The 22167-nt window shown below is 37.3% G+C and overlaps 1 protein-coding gene across 1 annotated transcript; it reads right to left on the bottom strand.

The window, feature by feature from the left end:
- Positions 1–3720: 3720 nt before the first annotated feature.
- LOC131849584 (ornithine decarboxylase 1-like) lies at positions 3721–20025 on the bottom strand. The gene is made up of 11 exons (XM_059199681.1): positions 19828–20025; positions 12416–12588; positions 11436–11777; positions 11087–11204; positions 9803–9934; positions 8395–8518; positions 7579–7752; positions 6763–6894; positions 6313–6438; positions 5794–6002; positions 3721–4881 (listed from the first exon to the last, which is right to left on the bottom strand). Exons 3-11 carry the CDS (start codon positions 11620–11622, stop codon positions 4659–4661), a joined length of 1425 nt encoding a protein of 474 aa, XP_059055664.1. The 5' UTR covers positions 11623–11777; positions 12416–12588; positions 19828–20025; the 3' UTR covers positions 3721–4658.
- Positions 20026–22167: the final 2142 nt, after the last annotated feature.

The following is a 22167-nucleotide window of genomic DNA, read 5'->3' as shown; positions in this document are numbered from 1 at the left end:
CCAGCTGTAGCGGGGTAGTGCTGTACCTGCGATACCGATTTGTGGAATCGTAATTTTTCATTCTAGGCGATTAGTGTCAGTTTTCAACGAAGTTTCCACGACGTATTATTTAAGTTTACGTATGTAGACTAGTGAAACATTACTGTTTTTTTAGTAAACAACACAAAAATACATTCTTGCTATTTCCATACATACAATATTTCTTACGGTATTACACTACAAATCCAACTATTTTCTTCTTCCAATTAGCTAAATATTTTGTAAAGGTGTATGTTTTTTAAAAATGCACTTAGTCTTGTTTTAGTGAAATATATTATAATTAATAATAACCTACATTTAGATTCAACAACCGTACATTTATTAATATCTATAGTTTAATTATTTTGTTGTTAATTTCTTTTTAAATAAACACCCACGCGTTATTTCTGTGTAACCTTTAAAAATCTATAATTATTATTTATTTCTGATACTGCCACAAAATAATTTAAGAATCGCAAATAGCTGGCAACACCGCCAATGTCAAATTTGTCTCTGAAATGAAAGAATAGACTATAGTTATACTTTTTTATACTTAGCTTCTATATTTACTAATGTCATAAATGCTACTGTAGCTCGATCCACTCTTAATAAATTTTAATGAATTTTTGTATTGCCGAAGAACATAGACTTTTGGTTTTGTCGCAAAATAAAACTTGAAAGGTAGTTCCTTCCAAGATTTATTTTAATGGGAGATGAAATGAAAGTTTGTATGAAGAATTAATCATTTCTAAAATGAGTGATTAGTTTTGTTTTGTTATTTAATTGGTATGAAATAGGATGAATACTTGGGTGAAAAATATCCTTCAAGTTGTATGTTAATGGAGGATGTATGTATGTATGGGAAATCAATTATTTCGCAACTGACTGATAAGTTTTTTTGTTATATAATTAGTATGAATATGATGAAAGTATGAAGACGAAATATTGCTACACATACTAAAAATGATGAAGAAATCGTCGGCATTAAGTAGTAATTAATGAACAATTTTGACTGTTTGTTCCAAAATGGAGATGAAAGAAATTTGTTTAACCGCTTTACTTCAATAAAATAATTCTACAAGATAAAATAGATTATTATCAACTTTGTAATAATTATAGAAACGTGGTGCGTATTTTCTCACACAAGGTGCAAAGAAATCCGAGCAAACCCGAACTCAACCGAGTTAAACGTACGTCTGCTGATTTTTTTTTTTATTGTTTTTTACGGCTCTGGACACAAGTCCTTTTGAGCCCAACTTTTACTACTGCCGATGTAGTCGCTAGTGTTGCGCGCTATACAGAGTTTTTATCGAAATTAATCCATCATTTAAAATACTACAGATAGATATCTTTTCCTTTTTATCTCATTATTTCGATAAAGAGAAATATCAACATTGTTTATTAACTGTGCTGAGTATATAAAGATAATTGTACGACATTCTAGTTCTTTTCTCTCTGTCAAACTAATAGGAAATGTAATAAGTTTGTACTTGTATATTTAAATATAATTTTCGATGTCGTGTTGTTCTGTTTAAATGTGATTAATTTAATATTTTTCATGAGAAAAACGTAAAATATTTGTAATTCGAATATGTATTTTATTTTTTACCATAAAGGTATCACTTCAAGTAATCCACCTTGTGAAAGTTAGTTAAATATAAACGCTGCTTGGTTGAAAATCTCGAATTTATCTCATTATTAATAATGATATTGTATAATGTTTGTTTTTAATAATTCACCAAGGTAAATTTTAAGAAGTCGCTGCGTACCTCAGTCTCACCTATTTCAGCCGCCAAGCAGATTGCTTTGTAACCTGTTTCAATAAAAGAATGTATATATGGCAGTGAAATTACAGGATATGGAGAACGTTGTTCGTAAAGACAACGCGTGAATAATGATGATAGTAGTTCTGTTCATGTATATAGGCGTCGGATACCACTTACCATCAGGCGGGAGGTCAGCTTACCGTTCCAAATATATAAAAAAAATACAGTCATGACATGTATGTTAAATTGAATTGTTCTTCTATTTTTTGTAAATAAAGTATGATAGGTTGAATGTAAGCTCCCAATGAATTTACGTTGTCTGTCCTCTTATTCATAAACATGTAACAGAATCTTGGTATTGTTATTTGTCAGTTTTTCTTAATTGAAAGTAAGTAATAAAGTAATAGTTGAAATGACTGTACAATTTGTTTTCTTTTTATGAAAAAGAACATAAGTCGTAACTTTATAAATTCATTATAATATGTCATATTCAATTTACATAAATAAAACCTGTAAATTAACATTGTTGAATATTAATAAATACCTTTGCATATATATATATAATAGTGCCTCTGGACAATGTACACACCACCTAATTCCAAAGTAAGTAGAGCTTGTGTTATAGGTACTAGACAACTGATATAAATACTTTTTTTTTGTAAATACATACCTAATATACATATAAAACACCCAGACCGATACAAACAATCGTACTTATGAATACAAATATTTGTAAAGTGCGAGGACTCGAACTTGCGACCATTGGACGTTAAGCCGTTAGACTACCGAGGCCGTCAACGTATGATAATGGAATGGTGCACTCGTCAGCGCTAACAGTTTACGATGGCGGGGCACCAGTAGAGGATGTTAAGATGAATGTAAAGTCAGGTCAGTTAGCCCATCGTGACAAATTCAGCAGGCATTTGATATAATTAGGTGAAGTGGAATTAAGACAGATTCTAAATATGTACATGTGTTTTTTAAATAATAACCGTCCTGTCTTAACGGTATACGCTGGCGGGATATCAGTGGAGAATGATATCAGTTAGTACATCGTGACAATTTACCAGTAACAAACCCACAAAGGTTTCCAGAACCATTTTTTTTATTGGAGAAAATCCCTCGTGGAATCCCACCCCTGCGGAAGCACGCAGACACTGCGACACTTCTACTCACTAAAAACTCCAAGGTATAGTTTCCAGAACCTAACCGCATCTACATAACACGTGGTTACCTCCCGAGGTAATTAGGGAGTGAAAAAGTGGTCAATAAACTAAGCCATTTTATTTTCTTCTATTGTGGAATAATAAAAGGTTAACAGTAAAAAAGTTAGTGAGGTCCATTCTTTTCATACCTTATAAGAATAAGAAACGGTTATTAAGACAACTAAAATAGTTGAATAACATATCTATGCGATATTATTATATTGTTCATAACGCTTAGCGTTTCTAACCATTTTTAGGAGATCTTGTATAAAATTGAGAAAATTAGAAAAATACTGAACTAAGTCCAGTTAATTTATTTTATGACATTTTAATATTTGACTTAGATTCACGTAAGCAGATATAAGTAATTATTATGTTTTGAGAATTAATTCATTAATTCTGGCATATTAATTGTTTAAATTTGTTATAATATTCATTTTATTTATTTACATATATGAAATAAAATAAGACATATAAAATACTATAAATTTGATTATACATTGGACCTCTCACTAGGCGACTATTAACTATTTAATTATTAATAATACAGAATATAAAACTGTATTAAAATAAATTTATTATAAGCATTTTTGTACAATTATTATTTTTTATAAATACTACGAAATTGCAAATAAATAATAAACATTTTATTTGTACCAATGTGACATAGTGTCTATGTACTGGTGTACAATGACTGTATTCGGGGTCATAAAGAAAACAAAAAAACACAGTTATGATGTCAGAAATTTATTGGAAAAAGCCACTTGCTACAAACATTTTTGCGAAACTATGAAAAATTCATAAACATTGAAAAATCCATTACATTTGACAACATCGTACAATCTACGATAATAAAGGAATGTTCCTATTGCTCTACACACGTACAATCAATTTGACGATTCATAACAATTTCCAAACAGTTACTTTTTTTTTAATGTTAGTAGTAAGCAATGATACAACTACCATACAGTTATATGAATGTAAAAATAATATTTAGTGATATAAAAACGCATCTACCACCACATTTATATAAAACAGTTAAAATGTATTTCAATGGTCACAACAATAGTAAAATAATCAAATATAATTAGAAAATACACTTTTTACGACATAGAATGGCGAATGAACTGACAGGTCAACAGTTAGGAAACGACCGTCATGTATAGGCAGGACCACAGATATCACACTACACTGTGACGCCTGTGGTACCGTCAAGTATTGCCATTCCTAAGAACTACTTTCTAGATATTAATCAAATGCATGAACAAAAGTTAATTATGATTTTTCAAATATTAAAACCATAGTTTGAATATAAATGACATATTAAATCGGTTATAAAAGGTAACAAGTCAATATAGCAGAGCCATCGCCCATATAACGTGAAACAGGATATTCGATTCTGAGAAACATTTAAATGAAGATTTTCTATGTATTTAAAATTCATATCAGCAACCTTGATGAGCCAGTAATTGACTATCATGTCGCATGTTATATGGGCTTTTTTTATCGGTTTTGTGATACACGAAACGTAACTAAAACGCCTATAAATATTCAACAAAAACATATTTGATATGAGGAGTGAATAATGCAATATGGACTGTATTTTTAGGCGAATTAGTCGTATTATCGAGTATCACCGCGCGCGTTGGTCGTCGGCGTGACAGTGCGGTCACTTGAGGGCGCATTCCACGAATACGAGACGAGAGTGGTGGTCATCGAGGGCAGCGATCGGGGGCGGGGACGAAGAAGGGGACGGCTCCGAGGAGTGTGAGGGGGTGGGGGAGGGGGGCGAGGGGGACGACGGCGACGGGGGCGGCGACTGCGGCCCTGCGGCCGGCACGCTCTGCACGAAGTGCGCCTCCGTCAACGGCCACAGATCCTTCAGCACAGCCCTAGAAAGAGACAGTCATTCATTAGATGACGACAAGTGTAGACATTTCATTTCACATAGTTCAGAAGTCGACACGAAATTATTTAGGCTGAACTAAGGAATGTAAAAAACAAAGTAGACTTGAATTGAATGTAACTTTTAACTACATTGACTGGAACGACGATAATCACGATTTGGAATTAAATATACTTAACTTCACGCCGATTCTTTTTATGGGGTTGACAGAGGGAGTGGTTTTCATGAGAATGTACTTGTGGATACATTAGTCAAACATAACTACAAACTACAAATCGCAGAGAATTTGTCAGGATAAAACGCCGATGATGGGGGCCGTCGGGTCCCGAGCGGCGTATAACGCCGAACGTCATCTTCGCGGGGCCCTCAGGTCCCGGCGGCGTCTAACCCCTACTGTCACGTCCGCGGGGCCCTCAGGTCCCGGCGGCATATAACCCATCACATGACGTCCGCGGGGCCCTCAGGTCCCGGCTGCGTCTAACCCCTGACGTGAGGTCCGGGCGGCGTCTAACGCCTGGCGTGAGGTCCGGGCGGCGTCTAACGCCTGGCGTGAGGTCCGGGCGGCGTCTAACGCCTGGCGTGAGGTCCGGGCGGCGTTTAACGCCTGGGGTGAGGTCCGGGCGGCGTCTAACGCCTGGCGTGAGGTCCGGGCGGCGTCTAACGCCTGGCGTGAGGTCCGGGCGGCGTCTAACGCCTGGCGTGAGGTCCGGGCGGCGTCTAACGCCTGGCGTGAGGTCCGGGCGGCGTCTAACGCCTGGCGTGAGGTCCGGGCGGCGTCTAACGCCTGGCGTGAGGTCCGGGCGGCGTCTAACGCCTGGCGTGAGGTCCGGGCGGCGTCTAACGCCTGGCGTGAGGTCCGGGCGGCGTCTAACGCCTGGCGTGAGGTCCGGGCACGTACCAGAGCGCGGCGCGCACGACGGGCACGACGCGCGGCACGGGGAACCCGTTGAAGGGCGAGGCGACGGGCAGCGTGTAGGCGCCCATGTCGCGCCACACCAGCCACGCGCCGGCCGGCTGCGGCGGCAGGAACGCGCTCGGCAGCACGCAGTCCAGCGCGTCGCAGCTCGGGCCCCACACCGAGCACGGTCGCGGCGCGGCCCGGCTCGGCTGCATTACACATATATATTAACATGCTGACTCTGTTCTCACAAATTTTAAAAATGAATCTGTGTCACTTGATAAAAAACTTCTCGAAAAAATAAAAATAAATTGTTTGGGATGGACGACTCTTATCACTTATGGGTATGAAAAATAGATAGTAGACGATTCTCAGACTTATTAAATATCCTTTATTTTTTTCCGAGGGTGATAAAAGAGTTGACGATAATAATTTTCTTTAAGAATGTGTTGAGAATGACGGCTAATAGTTCTAATGGTGGTTAACAGTCCCTATTATTATTATATTTAAAGTACTTACAATGAGTGGCTCGGCTACGACTTGCTGGTGGTCGTACAGCACGCAGTTGAACGAGCCGTACACGCCGTCGTTCACGAAATACATAGTGTGCGTCTCGTCTTCATTCGCGTTGTCCTTCGACGTGACCTGCGAATAATACACTATTTATTAACTAGCTGACGTTGTTTTGTCATATAAATTAAAAGCGCTATTAAAAAATTAGAGTTGATGCTAGAAGGGCGAAAATTTAGGGTTGTATGTTGTTTTATTATTATTATTGAATGCTAAATCATAATAGAATAAAAAAAAAACTTCGATGAAATTTTGGTCTCGATTAATAAAGCCGTTTATTGTTGTTACAAAGAGTGCAAATCTGATTTCTAAGATCGCTCTGCTTTTCGCGGTTCGCTCAACAAACCAATCAGCCATCTCTCATCTCGTTTAAATTATATAAGACAAAAATATACCGACCTCCCGTTTAGCGTGCACCATTGTAGCGAGCGTGTACGCAGCCGCCGCGAAATACCGTCCCGGCTCAGCGATTATGCGCACCGAACGTTCCGGGAAGTGAGTTTCAAGTGCGTTGTTGATCACCTGCGCCACCTGTATGTAGAATAATATATTGTAGCGTGTATAGCTGTGACCTGGTGACGGGTCCTTAGTCCCGCTCTAATGCCCCAAAAGGCTGTCAACCCCGTTACCCGAGGATTGTTGATGGCGGGGCAAAGGAGTTCACCCCTATCCACGCGGTTCCTCCTGGAAACCATCGTGATAAATTCCCGGTGAATTTGTCGCGATGGGCTAACTAACCTGACCTCATGCTCATCTTGTCATCCCCTACTGGTGCCCCGCCAGAGTAAACCGTTAGCGCAGGTGGGTGCACCATTACATTATCATCCATAAAAAAAAAAGGAGTTCACCCCTAGGCCCCAACCGTCACCTGCTTAGGGTACCTCCCTAGGGAAGAGCGCGGTTAGTTATAACTATTGATAGCTAGATAGATAAATAAAGTTTTTATATTAATATTTTTGCATTATTTACAATATTGTCCAGCAAATCACCTGTCTTATCTATTTACTAAATAGGTTGATATTTATATATATTAGACAATATTTTATCCGGCGCGGGAGGTGGCTGCGAACACTATTCACGTGGTCGGGGGCGAGTACCTGCGCGAGACAGGAGTGCGAGCCGCCGGCGAACCCCCCGCCGACGTCCAGTAGCCGCATGTGGTGTCCGGCGCGGGAGGTGGCTGCGAACACTATTCACGTGGTCGGGGGCGGGTACCTGCGCGAGACAGGAGTGCGAGCCGCCGGCGAACCCCCCGCCGACGTCCAGTAGCCGCATGTGGTGTCCGGCGCGCGTGGCGGCCGTGAACAGAGCCCGCGCCCACTGTACACCGCGCGCGTACACCTCCGTGTCGGCCGCACCCGAGCCCACGTGGAACGACACGCCCACCACCTGTTACACACGATACTTACAATGACATTCTGGGGGCAGGGAATGACCTAACAACGTACCATGTCGGGGGAAGGAAATTAGTCCAAAATTAATCCGGATAATAGCCACGGAGAGGCAAGGTAGATAGCCCCACCCCGGCTATGACCTGTGAGGTACTAACTACGATACTTAACATACATAAAAATGTTCATACTTTCAGACAGTAGAATGAAATTGAACGATGGTGTCGTTCTATTTCCTAATACCTAGAGCAAGAGCAACATTCTGGGGAAAGGAAATGATGACCTAACCTAGCTAACAATGTACTATGTCGGGGTAAGGAAACTGTTGCTAATGTAGAACGATGACCCCATAATTAACAAATAACAATGTACCATACATTGTTCACAATGGGGTCATTATTGCATAGTAGTCATGTCAAAGGAATTCATCATGATAATTACCTCACCATGGGCTAACGGACCTAACCTCAGTCATCCCATCGTCCTCTACTGATCCCCAGCCCCTGGAGCAGCTGAAGGCCATCTGCTACTTGACGATACGACTTTACTTTGGGAATTTCGATCCCCGTTTCAATGGGACAGGAAATCGACTAAAAGGTTATATCAAGTATAAAAAAATAAAAGAAAATGGCATATTTACCTCGAGCCCTAAGACCGCAGCCAACTTGAGCAGACGCGGCGCTTCAGCGACGGGATCGCAACCGAACTTGATACCCAGCGGACACTGCGCCACCGCCGCGTCGCAACGGATGCGGATCACCAGCCTACAAACGAATACATTTGTTTATTTTACTGCAACCGTATTGATACAGCTTCATATTGCTCAATAGGGCAACGGGCTCATGTCCTTTGTAGCAAAGAGTGGTCCTACACTATAATTTATATTTTATATCTTTGTAATGCCACTAATTGAATGTAATGTCACAATTTTTTTTAATCGATCAATTTTATAGTCCATGTATAATATATGTATACCTTCCAGGCTTCAGAGTATGAATGGATAGATGGATTTTTGTTACTCTTTCACACAAAAACTACTGGATTATTGAACTACTTGAAAAAGTAATGGATTTTAATGAAACTTTACTATAATATAGCTTATACATCAGAATAACACATAGGCTGTAACGTATACATACATCTTATATGTAAAATTCTCGTGTCACAGTCTTCGTTCCCATACTCCTCCGAAACGGCTTGACCGATTCTCATGAAATTTTGTAAGCGTATTGAGTAGGTCTGAGAATCGGCCAACATCTATTTTTCATCCCCCTAAATGTTAGGGGTAGTCCACCCCAAATTTTTTATTTTTATTTTAAGGCAAAACAACGTTTGCCGGGACAGCTAGTTTTAATATATAAAATTCTCGTGTTACAATGTTAATTACCATACTCCTCCGAAACGGCTTCACCGATTTTGATGATATTTTATATGTATATTCTGTAGGTCTGAGAATCGGCTACTATCTATTTTTTATACCCCTAAGTGACAAGAAACTTGTCCGCTCCTAACATTTATTTTTATATTGTGAACATTTTTTTTAATAACCTGGCATTAAAAAATACATACAATCCTTTTCACCTTTCTATCACCAACAACTATTTTTAATAGCGATTTTAATTTATATAGCAGAACAACGTTTGCTAGCGACATTATTTTATATGGCAAAATAAAGTTTATTTTGTATTGCTATATATATATTTTACGCATGATACCGCGGGTACAGCTATTTATCTATGTATAAGTAGGTGAAGCAAAAACTATGTACCACTTTTTACGAAACTTGTTTTACATACAGAACCATGTATTTGCGTGAAAGATAAACAAACATCCACAGTAACAAACTTCCGCGTTTACAATATTATGAATAAGATATTCCGCTCTACGTAAGAAGCGAGCGAGCAGCGCAGGACCGATCGTCGTGGAGATCTTTGGGGGAGGCCTATGTCCAGCAGTGGACGTCTTCCGGGCTGCGATGATAATGATGATGATGAAGCTTATGCCCAACCGTGGGATGTCAACAAGTAATAATAAAGTTAGGTACTCACTGCGCATGCGGCATGTGCTGCTTGATCTTCAGCAGCTCAATCTCGGAGTCGAAGGTCATCAAGTCCACGCCCGCAGCCGCCGAGTAGCGTATATGCGACGCCATCTTGGCTGGGTTCGCGAATATTATGCGACTGAGAACAAACAATACTTTTTTCTTAACACTTCTTTAACAATAAATAACAAATTATAAAGCTGGTGAGTTTGTTTGTTTGAACGCGCTAATCTCAGGAACTACTGGTTCAAATTGAAAAATTATTTTTGTGTTGGATAGTACGTTCGTCGAGGAAGGCTTTAAGATATATAACATTACGCTACGACCAATAGGAGCGGAGCTGCAATGAAAAATATTGCAAAAGATTGGGAAACGAAACTCAGACGAAGTTCCGCGGGACAGCTAGTCTTTTAATAAAACTATAGGGATTAATTAAAGACAAACTATTTTTGTAGTATTGGGATTGTAATAATAATGTATTCCTTTTTCTCGGCCTACTCTAATGCTGTTGGCCGCAGCTGGCCTTTACAGCTTCACTGGACGATAGGGGGCGAATGCAGATGGCACTCCAAACCCGCGGAAGGGCTTATGGAGCAACTAAAGTCCAACTTTGTCCTGACGGATACAACTAGTCTAACCTCTAGGGTTCGAACCTCGACTCAGGCCGTCGTAATTTCTATCCGTGTGGTTTTTAGTACCACACACCCCTTCGTTACTCATCCTGAGAGGAGACGTATTATTGAAGATTTATCAACATGATAAAAAACTTTACATACTATCTGAGTATTCTATGCTGTATGAAGTACCGCATAATTTTATTATTAAGTAAACAGTTTGGAATAATGAACCACAATACATTAGTGTAAACCACACCATAATCGGAGACCCCTTTCTGAGATTAGCCGCCCACAAACACAAAGAAAAAAATTCTTACATTGTTTCAGGTTATATTAGTCAACAAATTCTCCTAATTATGTAAGTAAACAGTTTGGAATAATGAACCACAATACATTAGTGTAAACCACACCATAATCGGAGACCCCTTTCTGAGATTAGCCGCCCACAAACACAAAGACAAAAATTCTAACATTGTTTCGGGTCATATTAGTCAACAAATTCTCCTAATTATATTATAGTTTTCTCATTTAAGTCCCTATTTTCTAAGCTTTGCTCAGCTTGGGACTAGATTAAGCGGTATAAATTGTACAGGGGTTTTTTCTGGCTCCGGCGATGTGTTGCCATTAGTTATATTCTCTAGGGTTACTATTATTGTTGTCCTCAATATACTAACTCAGGCTTCACTCCCAGAGAGGTGATGAGTTCTATCTCGGCCTTGGAGGCGCAGTCGAACCCGGCACCCAGCGCTGCCAACGTCGACACCAGCAGCTTGTCATCGTTGCACTTCACCGCTGCAAATAATGCATAATAATTAACAGATAAAAAAATATTGGGTAATTATAATAAAAAATAGGAAAAAAAAATTACAGGCATGATCACTTCCAATTACAAAATTGTTATCTATTACCTCTTGTGTAAGATGAGCAGGGTTGCCAACCTGTGAGTGTGTAACTGAATATAATAGTTACACACTGTTTAGGTTGGCAACCCTGCAGCAAAGGAAAGTAAATATCAAATCTTACCATAGAACGGCTCAACGCGCGGCATCAGCTCCTTCCAACGATGGTACCTATTGACCACTTCCCCCAGATCCATCACGTAGAACGGATCCTCCTGGTTGCCCTCGTCCACTATCTGCTTGATGACGTCGACTGGCGTCCACGGCCCCTCCATCACGGTAACGCGCTGCTCTTCTTGCAGAACCTTCATGATGATCAACACAGTTCACAAACACTTGTCACTTCAGTGGGTCGGTGCCCCTGAGAGCCGGGCCGGCCCCGGGTGGCCGAGGGCGGGGCTGCGGACGGTGTCAGGTGGTCGGGCCCGGTGGTGGGGGTCCACAAGCGTTCGTCAACAAGTGTCAGCTGCATACAAACAATAATACACTTTAAGAATCTTTTTTTTTTAATCAATTCTAAATATCTACATAGAAATATGCAAAAGACATATTTTAAATAGTTAAATATATACTTTATTAAATACAACACCATATAAACATCGTATGGTTTATAAAAGAGGTAGTTATAAGGATAACTACCTTTTTATTAACATGTTTTTTCCTAAAAATAAATGTAAATTAAAAAAATGTATAAATTGATACAAGAAACTTGTATTTGTTAATTTATTAAAAAATTGCCAACGGTGGAAACATACGTAATGTCAAATTTAGAAGGGTTAGGATTAGACGGGTTACTATAGAGAGAAAGCGAGGTTGGTAACGCGCACGAGTAACCGCTGGTACACCAGGGGATTCACTCAGGCATGCATAAGCTACGTTAACCGTTTACCATCGGGCCGTATGCTTGTTTAACAACAAACTTTTTCTCCGGGACCAAAGGAAATAGTACAGCTATTATAAAGTCCTAATTAGAATGCAGGGTCGGCAACACGCACATGACACCGCTGGTGTTTCAGCTGTCCATAGTCTACGGTAACCATTTACCATCAAAAAGGCCAATATGCTCGTTTGCCAAAGTCGTAATATATAGAAAAAAGAACGTACGTGTCAGGCGTGGTGTGGCGTCAGCGGGTGGGCGCGTGCCGCAGCCAGGGCGGGTCTACGTTGAGCGCGCGGCGCCAGCAGCGCGTGGAAGGCCGTGGGCGCGGAAGCTGCGGACGGATCTCTCGCCCGTCTCGCCCGGCACTGGCACTCGCGCCGGACTCACCCGGTGCTCCCTGAGGACAAACAATATCCAACGTCAATCAATTGCTTAATCAGTAACTCCTGGGTATTGGGGTAAAGAGGATTATTAATAATGTGGACTGATGATCTTATTGTTAGCAATGTACCATGTCAGGTTAACCTCCATGTGGTTCCCCCTGGAAACCATCGTGATAAATTCTTGGTGAATTTGTCATGATGGGCTACCTGACTTGACTTCATGCTCATCTTATCATCCTTCACTGGTGCCCCGCCAGCATAAACCATTAGCGAAGGCGGAAGTACCATTCCATTATCATCCAATAAAAAAAACTCCTAGGGATTGGGGGAAGGGACTAGCTTGAATCATGTCAGGTTGATCTCCACGCAGTTCTACCTGAAAACCATCATGGTAGATTCCTTACTGTTACTTGTTTTGTTCCTTTGTGTATACATAATCATTTATATATATAGTATAATGTGTGATAATTTCTGACATTCATTTGTAATATTATTCTGCCTCTATTATTATGAAAATCTAATTGTAATGAAAATTATATGTATATTCTTAGAATGTGTAGAAATTGTTTTTATTTCTTCTGTAACCTTAAGGTCATAAATTGCGATAAAAAATAACCAATATGGGAAGTAACCGTTTCTATTTCTATCTAATATACATAATATCCTATCCGATTTGAATGGAATTTAGTACATTAATACATAACAAATATACTTTTTAGAGATTCTATTTTTTTTCCTTTAGCCAAGTACTATCTCAAACAGTAGCTCTGTCACGTCCTAATGATAGTAAAGTTAATGTAGTAAGATGTTTAAGATAATCATGAATCATTACATTAGTAATACATGAAGGTTTAACAAAACAATCTTCAGTCACAACCTTGAGACAAGAAATGACTCAAAAATAAATAACGTAAATTCTCAAAATAGGTATTGATAATGTTTGAATTACTCCGAATTGGAAAAATGACAATAGATTAGTCTAAAAATATTATTTTTAAACTATTTGATCATCTATACATGCTAGATCAGCTATAACACATTTTATTATTCATAAAAACATGAAATTGCAATATAATTATTTATACTGAACTTTATTGTCTACTAGCTGTATACGCGACTTTTCCGCGTCAAATTTTCCTAAAATAAAAGTAGCATAAGTTACTCCTTATTACATCAGCTAACTGCAAATAAAAGTTCCGTCAAAATCGGTCCAGCCATTTCAGAGATTAGCCAGAACAAACAGACAGACAAAAATTGTAAAAAATGTTATTTTGGTGTATGTGCCCTATTCATATTCATATGTATGTAGTAAAAAACGGTTATTTCAATATTACAAACAGACACTCCAATTTTAATTGTATGTATAGATTTCTTTAAGGGTAATGTTTATATTTTAATATCTTAACATAGTATAAAATGAAGTCGCTTCAGTTGTCTGTTCGCTTATATCTTTTAAACTACACAACATATTTTAATGCAGTTTTTAGCAATAGATAGAGTGATTCAAGAGGAAGGTTTATATGTATAATACTTGCTGTTATAGAACAGAACAAGCCGAGAAATTCAAACATTTATAATGCATCCTTGCGAAGATGCAACTGGTCTCTAATTTACAAAAAATGTATTTAATAATGACTATCAGTTTAGTATTCATATCTGTAATTCGGCGTTGTTCAGAGTTTATATTTAATTTATTATAATTTAAATATATATTGGACGCAATAAAATAATACATTAACTAAAAAATACAAAATTTTGATAAACGACTCTAAAGTTCTAAATTTAACGTTTAGTTACAAAAAAATATAATTTTCGAGTTCATACTGTATTGTTTTAAGCGTGCTGTAATGTAGATGTACAGGAGAGCACCGCAACTGGGATTATTGGTGGTCTTTGGGAAGCTGACTAATATATCTCACATAACAATATCTTAACACAGTGAAAATAATATAAACATGTAACAAAATCACATCACTGGCATATAAATGAAATGTATTGAAAATTATATATTATATAAACATGATATTTGTTACGACTTAGAAACACAACTAACCTGTAAGGCCCTTCAATAAGCGATAAAACAAATACAAGTGATCGTAAGCGATAAAGGAAATGAGATAATATCAATATTGATATACTTTTATGGTTAAATAACGGTTGCAAAAAAATTAAAAGATTACGAAATCAGCGCTTGAATTCGTATTTCTAGCATTTAAAACATTATGCTGACTTATAGTCCACATCAACTTTTTTTAATTCTTTGTTTAAAGGATTCAAGGAGATAGACTCAGGAGGTTCTCAATTCTCATTGCCCCTTATTTAAATATTATTTTACTTTATAACTCCCGTCATTTTGAAAGACTATAACTTCGTGGTTCTTTGGTTCTATAATTTATCTAAGATAAATCTATCTCTAGATAAATTGTCCCAACTTTTATTGAGCGATTGGAGTCCTGTTTTTTTAAAAAAGTTATCATTTATATGTATTTATATATTTATATTATACACGTATGTTTATTTGTATTAATGTTATGGTGAAAATTACATTACAATATTTATTTATTTTTTATTTCATTATTTTTGTATTGTTTATGCGTGTTTTGTAACTGAGAGTATTAATAAAATTAATAAAGTTCTGTTATAACCTATTATTAATTCTATTATATTATTTAAAAAGTGATACATTAGAGCAATTATAAAAATAGTTACAGCTATAGAAAACTGCGTTATTAGCGAGTGTTACGGTTTATAGTTTATTTTACCTCAATAGCTACACTCGCACGAAATTTAATAACAGAGTTATTAGCCATACTAAAAATTTGTTAAATCAATTAGAAATAGAAATAATCTATACTTTAATGTATAATTATTGGTTTCAATTCATTAATATATCTTGAGACATACATCTACAATCTTATTTAATTGGCAGGACGCATACTAGGAGGTCTTTGTTCAGAAGGACCTCTCCCGGGCTGAAATGATGATGATGATGATACGAATTCGATACCAATTGCGTAATATAACGTAAATTTTTCATTATAAAAATCATTATAGAGATAGTTAAATAGATAGATAGATAAGAATTTACTGCCAATTGATAAGATCTTACACATGGTATGGGCATGTAACGCGTAGGAATGAAGATCATATCATAAGGAAGGTGTTACATATGTGGATGATTATAAGGGCAGAGGAAGACCGAAAAAGAGATGGTTGGATTGTGTGAAAGATGATGATGTAATCCCGGCCGATTTCGGCCACGGCGACTGTCTTCAACTCCGTTTTTGCCGTGGATGTGGCTGATGTAGCCAATTTTGTTTATAAAAATCCTCGCACATTGCGGGCACGAGAGCACACCATTCACATAATTATAGCTGATAGCCGCAGGTGGTCGGGCTTTCAGCTCGTCGCGTCTGGCATCCAGCTCCTTGAAGCCGCCGGTTTTCAAAGGATTTGACGCTAGATTTAACAAGCGCTCTCCACTCTGGCCGTCTGGCAGCCTGCTGCTCCCACAGCGAAGGATTCATGTAATGCGTAGGAATGAAGATCACATCTTAAGGAAGGTGTTACATATGAATGTGGATGATTATAAGGGCAGAGGAAGACCGTAAAAAATATGTATGGACTGTGTGAAAGATGATATGGTAAGAAAGGAAGTAAATAACGCGATGACTGCGAACATCATCGTAATATCTTTTTCTCTTCCATTCATCCCGAATAGAAGAGAAAAACATATTACGCCGGATACAGATAAATGGGTTAAGGAAGAAGCAGATGATGGATGATGATAATGATTATGATGATGATGATGATGATGATCACCATACGCCATAAACGCAAGTCGCGACGCAATTGCTACTAAAGCTGGCCTCCTAACAATGCTCGCTAACGAATCATTTCGAGAGTACATTTGTTTTGTATTATCAATTTAAAGGTCCTATCAATTGTTGACTATTATAAGACTTTGACCGTCAATATCATTATAATGGGACGTAATTTAACATTTATTGATGTGCTATTTAAATTTATGGTGTCTAACTAGATGCACCCGCGACTTCGTTCGCGTGAAATTTAACTTTATTTTTTTAACTAAGAGTAGCCTCAGTTACTCCTTTTTACATCAGTTACCTGCCAATAAAAGTCTCGTCAAAATTGGTCCAGCCATTTCAATTCAATTACAATGAATAGTTACCATATTTTTTTTAATCTATCTATAATTTAATAATTCTAATCTGTAATTTTAATAATCTAGTGTTAGTATTTTGGATATTTTTCATTATTTCTATTATGTCAAGGTCTTTCGAATGAATTCGCGAGTGCAGCAAATATTGCATAATTTGGAATGCAATGTATGTCTATATTGTAGTGTTGCCCTGCATATAACTTATTTTTTAAACACAAAATAAATATTGCTAGCATCGTTAAATTTAACGTTTTCCTCCATCTGTTGCAAGGAAGATTTTCACTACTAACCAAAATAGCGAATAGGATATCGTTATAATATAATCGTGACAACTACATCAATCAAGTTATGTTACATAAGCGGATCGTGCGGGCGCCATGTTGACTCATACAATACACGTAAGTACGTAAGCAGATTGGCGAGCAAGGTCATGGTGTAAATTGTAGTAAGATCGGTCGTCCCATCGAATATGTTTTATATTTACACTAGCTATGCCCGCGACTTCGTCCGCATGGAATTTTACTTAGTAAAGTAGCCTAAGTTACTCCTTATTCCATCAGTTAAATGCCAATAAATGTCCCGTCAAAATCGGTCCAGCCATTTCAGAGATTAGACGGAACAAACAAAGAAACAGACAGACAAAAAATCCGTTTAGTCATTAATTTATGTAAGTTATCTAAAAAAAGTAAGAAAATCCGTTTAGTCATTAATTTATGTAAGTTATCTAAAAAAAGACGAAAATCCATTTAGTCATTAATTTATGTAAGTTATCTAAAAAAAGTAAGAAAATCCGTTTAGCCTTTAATAATAGTTACCTACTTAGTTACATACACACAGGGAATCCCTGTGTATGATATAACGAGGAAAATTCGATGATACTGAAATCAAATCAAACATTATTCATGTAGGTCTATTACAGATTCTTATGATATGTCAAATCTACCGTCAGTTCGGAGTGCTTTTGAGCTAAGAAGAATTGACGAGAAATTCAGCTCGTATTTTTTTCAAATGAGTTTGTATAATACAATACAATACAGATTCACTTTTAAATTCATATTTGTGGCAATAGAATGCTATTGCAATTTTGTCAAAAGCAAATAGTCTAATCAGTGTTCGTAACTCGAACAGTCCAGTCCCCACAAGCAGCACCCGTTCACGAATATGGCGGATGAGCCAGCCATTATTGCACTCAACCATATTAGAGGAAATTATGCAAGGATAATGAATAACTATTTGACGACCTCGGTGGTCTAGCGGTCTAGCACACCGCTTTACGTCCGATGGTCGCGGATTCGATTCCTCGCACAGCACAAACATTTGTATTCACGAGTGTGATTGTTTGTATCGGTCTGGGTGTTTTCTATATATAATATGTATGTATTTACGAAAAAAATATCTATGTATTTATATCAGTTATCTAGTACACATAACAAAAGCTGTAGTTAGCTTAACTTGGGTCTAGTGGGCGCTGTGTGAATTGTACTGAGATAAAAAAAAAACTATATTAAGTAAGTGTTATAAACATACTAGCAGTCCAGGCAAACATTGTTTTGCCTTAAAATAAAAATAAAAATTAGGGGTGGACTACCCCTAACATTTAGGGGGATGAAAAATAGATGTTGGCCGATTCTCAGACCTACTCAATACGCTCACAAATATCATGAGAATCGGTCAAGCCGTTTCGGAGGAGTATGGGAACGAAAACTGTGACACGAGAATTTTATATATAAGACATAGATAATGCATGTGAGGTGGTCTGTTCGGGTTACGAACACTGATTAGACTATTTGCTTTTGCAATGCCAAATGCTGGTGGTCACTCTATTCTCCCAAATTTTAATTTAAAAATGAAAACCCGCCTGACTGATATGAGAATATAGTAATATTCAGTTAATATGTATAAGTATAATTGTTCTCAGTACATTATACTAGTATAAATAATGTTCCCTAGCAATATAATTTGAATGTCAAAGACAATACGTCATCCACTGTAACTGTACGAATTAAATAAACTATTTACACAAATGTGTTATTACCATATTACCAATTATTGAACAAATAATATGTCATACCCCGTGAATCAATAAGAAAATACATTTTTTTAAATCACTCAGTGCAAAATAATCTATACCTATATAAATAAAATAGAAGTGTCTGTTTGTAATATTGGAATAACCATTTTTTACTACATGCATATGAATATAAATACAGTGTATACACCAAAATAACATTTTTTACAAATTGTGTCTGTCTGTCTGTCTCTTTGTTCCGGCTTATCACCGAAATGGCTAGATCGATTTTGACGGGACATTTTTAGTAGGTAGCTGATGTAATAAGGAGTAACTTAGGCTACTTTTATTTTAGAAAAATATTAAGTTAAATTCCACGCGGACGAAGTCGCGTGTACAGCTTCTTCTCTTATAATTTCGGTCGTCACTAACGGCGTTGGATTGGGTCATTCATGAAAATTTAAATATTGCAGTACACCAAATAAAAGATCTTAAAAATGTACATAAAATATTCTAGATTGAGCTATGAAACAAAAAGTAAAATAATAATAAGAAAAAATTGGATAAACTCAAAATATCAGTTCTTGGACATTAAAGAAAAAATATTTATTCAATTAAAAATAGAACAGAAAATTATTTATACAAATAAACTTATATTGAAGCACTTTTGAATAGTCTTCACTTATTTTTTTTAAACTACCGCTAATTAGGAAAGCTGTCTCAATCACAAGAGGAGCAAGTAAGAAGCTTGCTAGTATCAAGAAATTATCTATGTAGCATTTTAAGATATTGTAACATTTCATTAAATGGTTTTATATACTAAAAAAAAAGTTTTTAAGTCGTGAATATATTATAGCTGATATCTTACGACATTTAGTTAAAATATTTCTACATGTTTAATTATATATAGATATATATACAGTACGTTTCAACTAATTTAAATAAAATGGGCTCAATTAAGTCAAGAAGTTGATGTGACACCTAGCAACACAAAACAAACACTCAATAAAATTATAACAAATATACAAAAACAAGTAATAAAAATATATAAAAAAAACTTACCCTTAATAGCGTAATTCTCAAAGCTTTTATTAACTTCAAAGCAACAACCGTACGGTTGTTGCTAAATAAAAATATTATTTAGGACGTCAACGCGAAAGCCGATCAGACAAGCCGATCCAAAGAATTTATGGAATATATTAATTGAAACAAAACAATACTGTAGGCAGAGTCACCCGTGAAATGGTAGCGGTGAACTGATATTCAATGGTCGACGTCTTAAGTATATATGCACGGCGCTATCAAGAAGTCAGATTCAGACCTAGTTATCACTTGAGATAATAAGAAGTTGATGTAACGAGTTGAATACAGACTAGAGTTATCCGCTTCGCGTGACGTCACCATGAGGCGAGCGTGTGTCTTGTTTGTTTACTTTGCAAAGATAAAAGAGCAAGTTATCATTATTACTTATTTATTTAAATTATTTAAGTTGCGATTGTGAGAACGTGTTTCACTAATTACTTTATATTGCCTAATTAGTCTAAGCCCTCAGTTTGTTTTTACGTGATTGCAGTCGTGTTAGAATAGTTAGTGTAACTACAAGTTAACTACCTACTTTTTATGAATTTGGAATAGCAAACAAAACATGGGTCGTCAGCCAACTAGCAGATCTACTCGAGAGTAATTTGAATGGCAAACAAACTGATCATCTGATCATAAGTGCCATTATTTTTAATTGGATGATTACGCAATGGAACACTCGCCGCGCTAACGGTTTAAGGCGGAGCACCAGTGGAGGATGATAGGATGAGCATGAGGTCAGGTCAGTTAGCCTCTAGTGACAAATTCACTAATTTATCACGATAATTTCCAGGAGGAACTGCGTGGACATGTTATTAGATGACGCCCGTGATACAGCTCTTTCGTTGGCATTCCGAAGGAATAATATATGTAGTGTACATGTATAACAATGTTAATTAGTAGAGGTAGTATAATTATTGTGAATGGGAGGGAATGGAATCGTTAGTAATGTGGGCCTACCGTATTATACCAATAATAATAATTTTGGTCAGGTTGATTTCCACGTGGTTCCCCCAGAAACACATCGTAATAAATTCGTGGTGAATTTGACACAATGGGCTATCTGACCTGATATCATATGGCAACCAAAGCCTATAGGGGCAAGGGGATTGGTAATAATGTGGACTGTTGACCCCACTGCTAGCAATGTACCATGTCAGCTTGACCTCCACGCGATTTGCCCTGGAAACCATCATGATAAATTCTTGGTGAATTTGTTACGATGGGCGTTAGCCCAGTCAGGTCAGTTATGACCCGACTTTATGCTCATATTATCATCCTCCATTGGTGCCCTGCCAGCGTAAACCGTCAGCGAAGACTGGTGCACCATTCCACTATCATAAAAAAAAAAGAAAGCCTGTAGCAGTGAAGTATAGTTGACAGCTAAACGCTATGCTAAAAAAACTAGGAGATATTCTGTAGTATGGAACTACGAGAAGAAACACCGTACTATCGGAATCATGTTTATTTAGATTTCCCAGAAACAGATAACTTTCATAATATTTACAAATATTATCTGACCTATTAGTCGACAAATTAAGGGCGAGAGCGATACAGTTATCGTCTGACGTCATCATAGAGAAGTCCAAAAATCTTCTTGTTTGGTGAAGACACTGACTGTTAGTGTGATCTCGCATATGCTAATATATAATAGTTGCAGAAATAAATAAAATAATACAAATTAAGTTAAGTAAGTATTAACATTAACGTTAAGTAAGGATTAACTTTATTAATATTTTTAGCTCCGCAAAGTCTGTGAAGACACCAGGAGACTTCTGCGCTTTTGGGAGAAGCTTGGCTGGTAACTCTAGTAGACTCGGCTCTACACACACAACGGCCCAGATGAGAGGTCAATTGCGGAAAATAGAGTCCAATTTATATTACAAGGATTAACATTCTAGAGTAGAGGACTAAAGTCGTTTGCGTGTGCATCTCAAACTCACGTATGTATTTCAGGCATCAAGCAACTTGTTTTGTAAACTGTGTTTCGGTTGTATAGAGCTCAAATTTGGCAGTGAAACTACAGGATAAGAGGCATGACAGTCCTCTGGAATAGCAACGCATGATGATGCATGATGTAGCTGTGACGTGGTCGAGTGGAATGAGTAGTTATGCTCACTAAAATGTCCAGACATGTGGCGACGTGGTGGGCCGGGTCATTGGGATCCCTAAAATATGGTCGAGTGCAGTGATGGCTGGCTCATCCGTTATACTCGTGAACGAGTGCTGCTTGTAGGGACTGATCTGCTCTTATCGCTACGACTGATTTAATCTAATTGTATATTTATATTTGACCCAAAAAATTAATTTGTTTAGAAGACA

The sequence above is a fragment of the Achroia grisella genome, unplaced genomic scaffold (genome assembly GCF_030625045.1).
Source record: "Achroia grisella isolate CSIRO2021 unplaced genomic scaffold, CSIRO_AGI_Agris_v1 utg660, whole genome shotgun sequence".
In the NCBI taxonomy this organism is placed as follows: Eukaryota; Metazoa; Arthropoda; class Insecta; order Lepidoptera; family Pyralidae; genus Achroia; species Achroia grisella.
The sequence above is the reverse complement of the archived record's forward strand: the minus strand, read 5'-3'. Positions and strand labels throughout refer to the sequence as shown.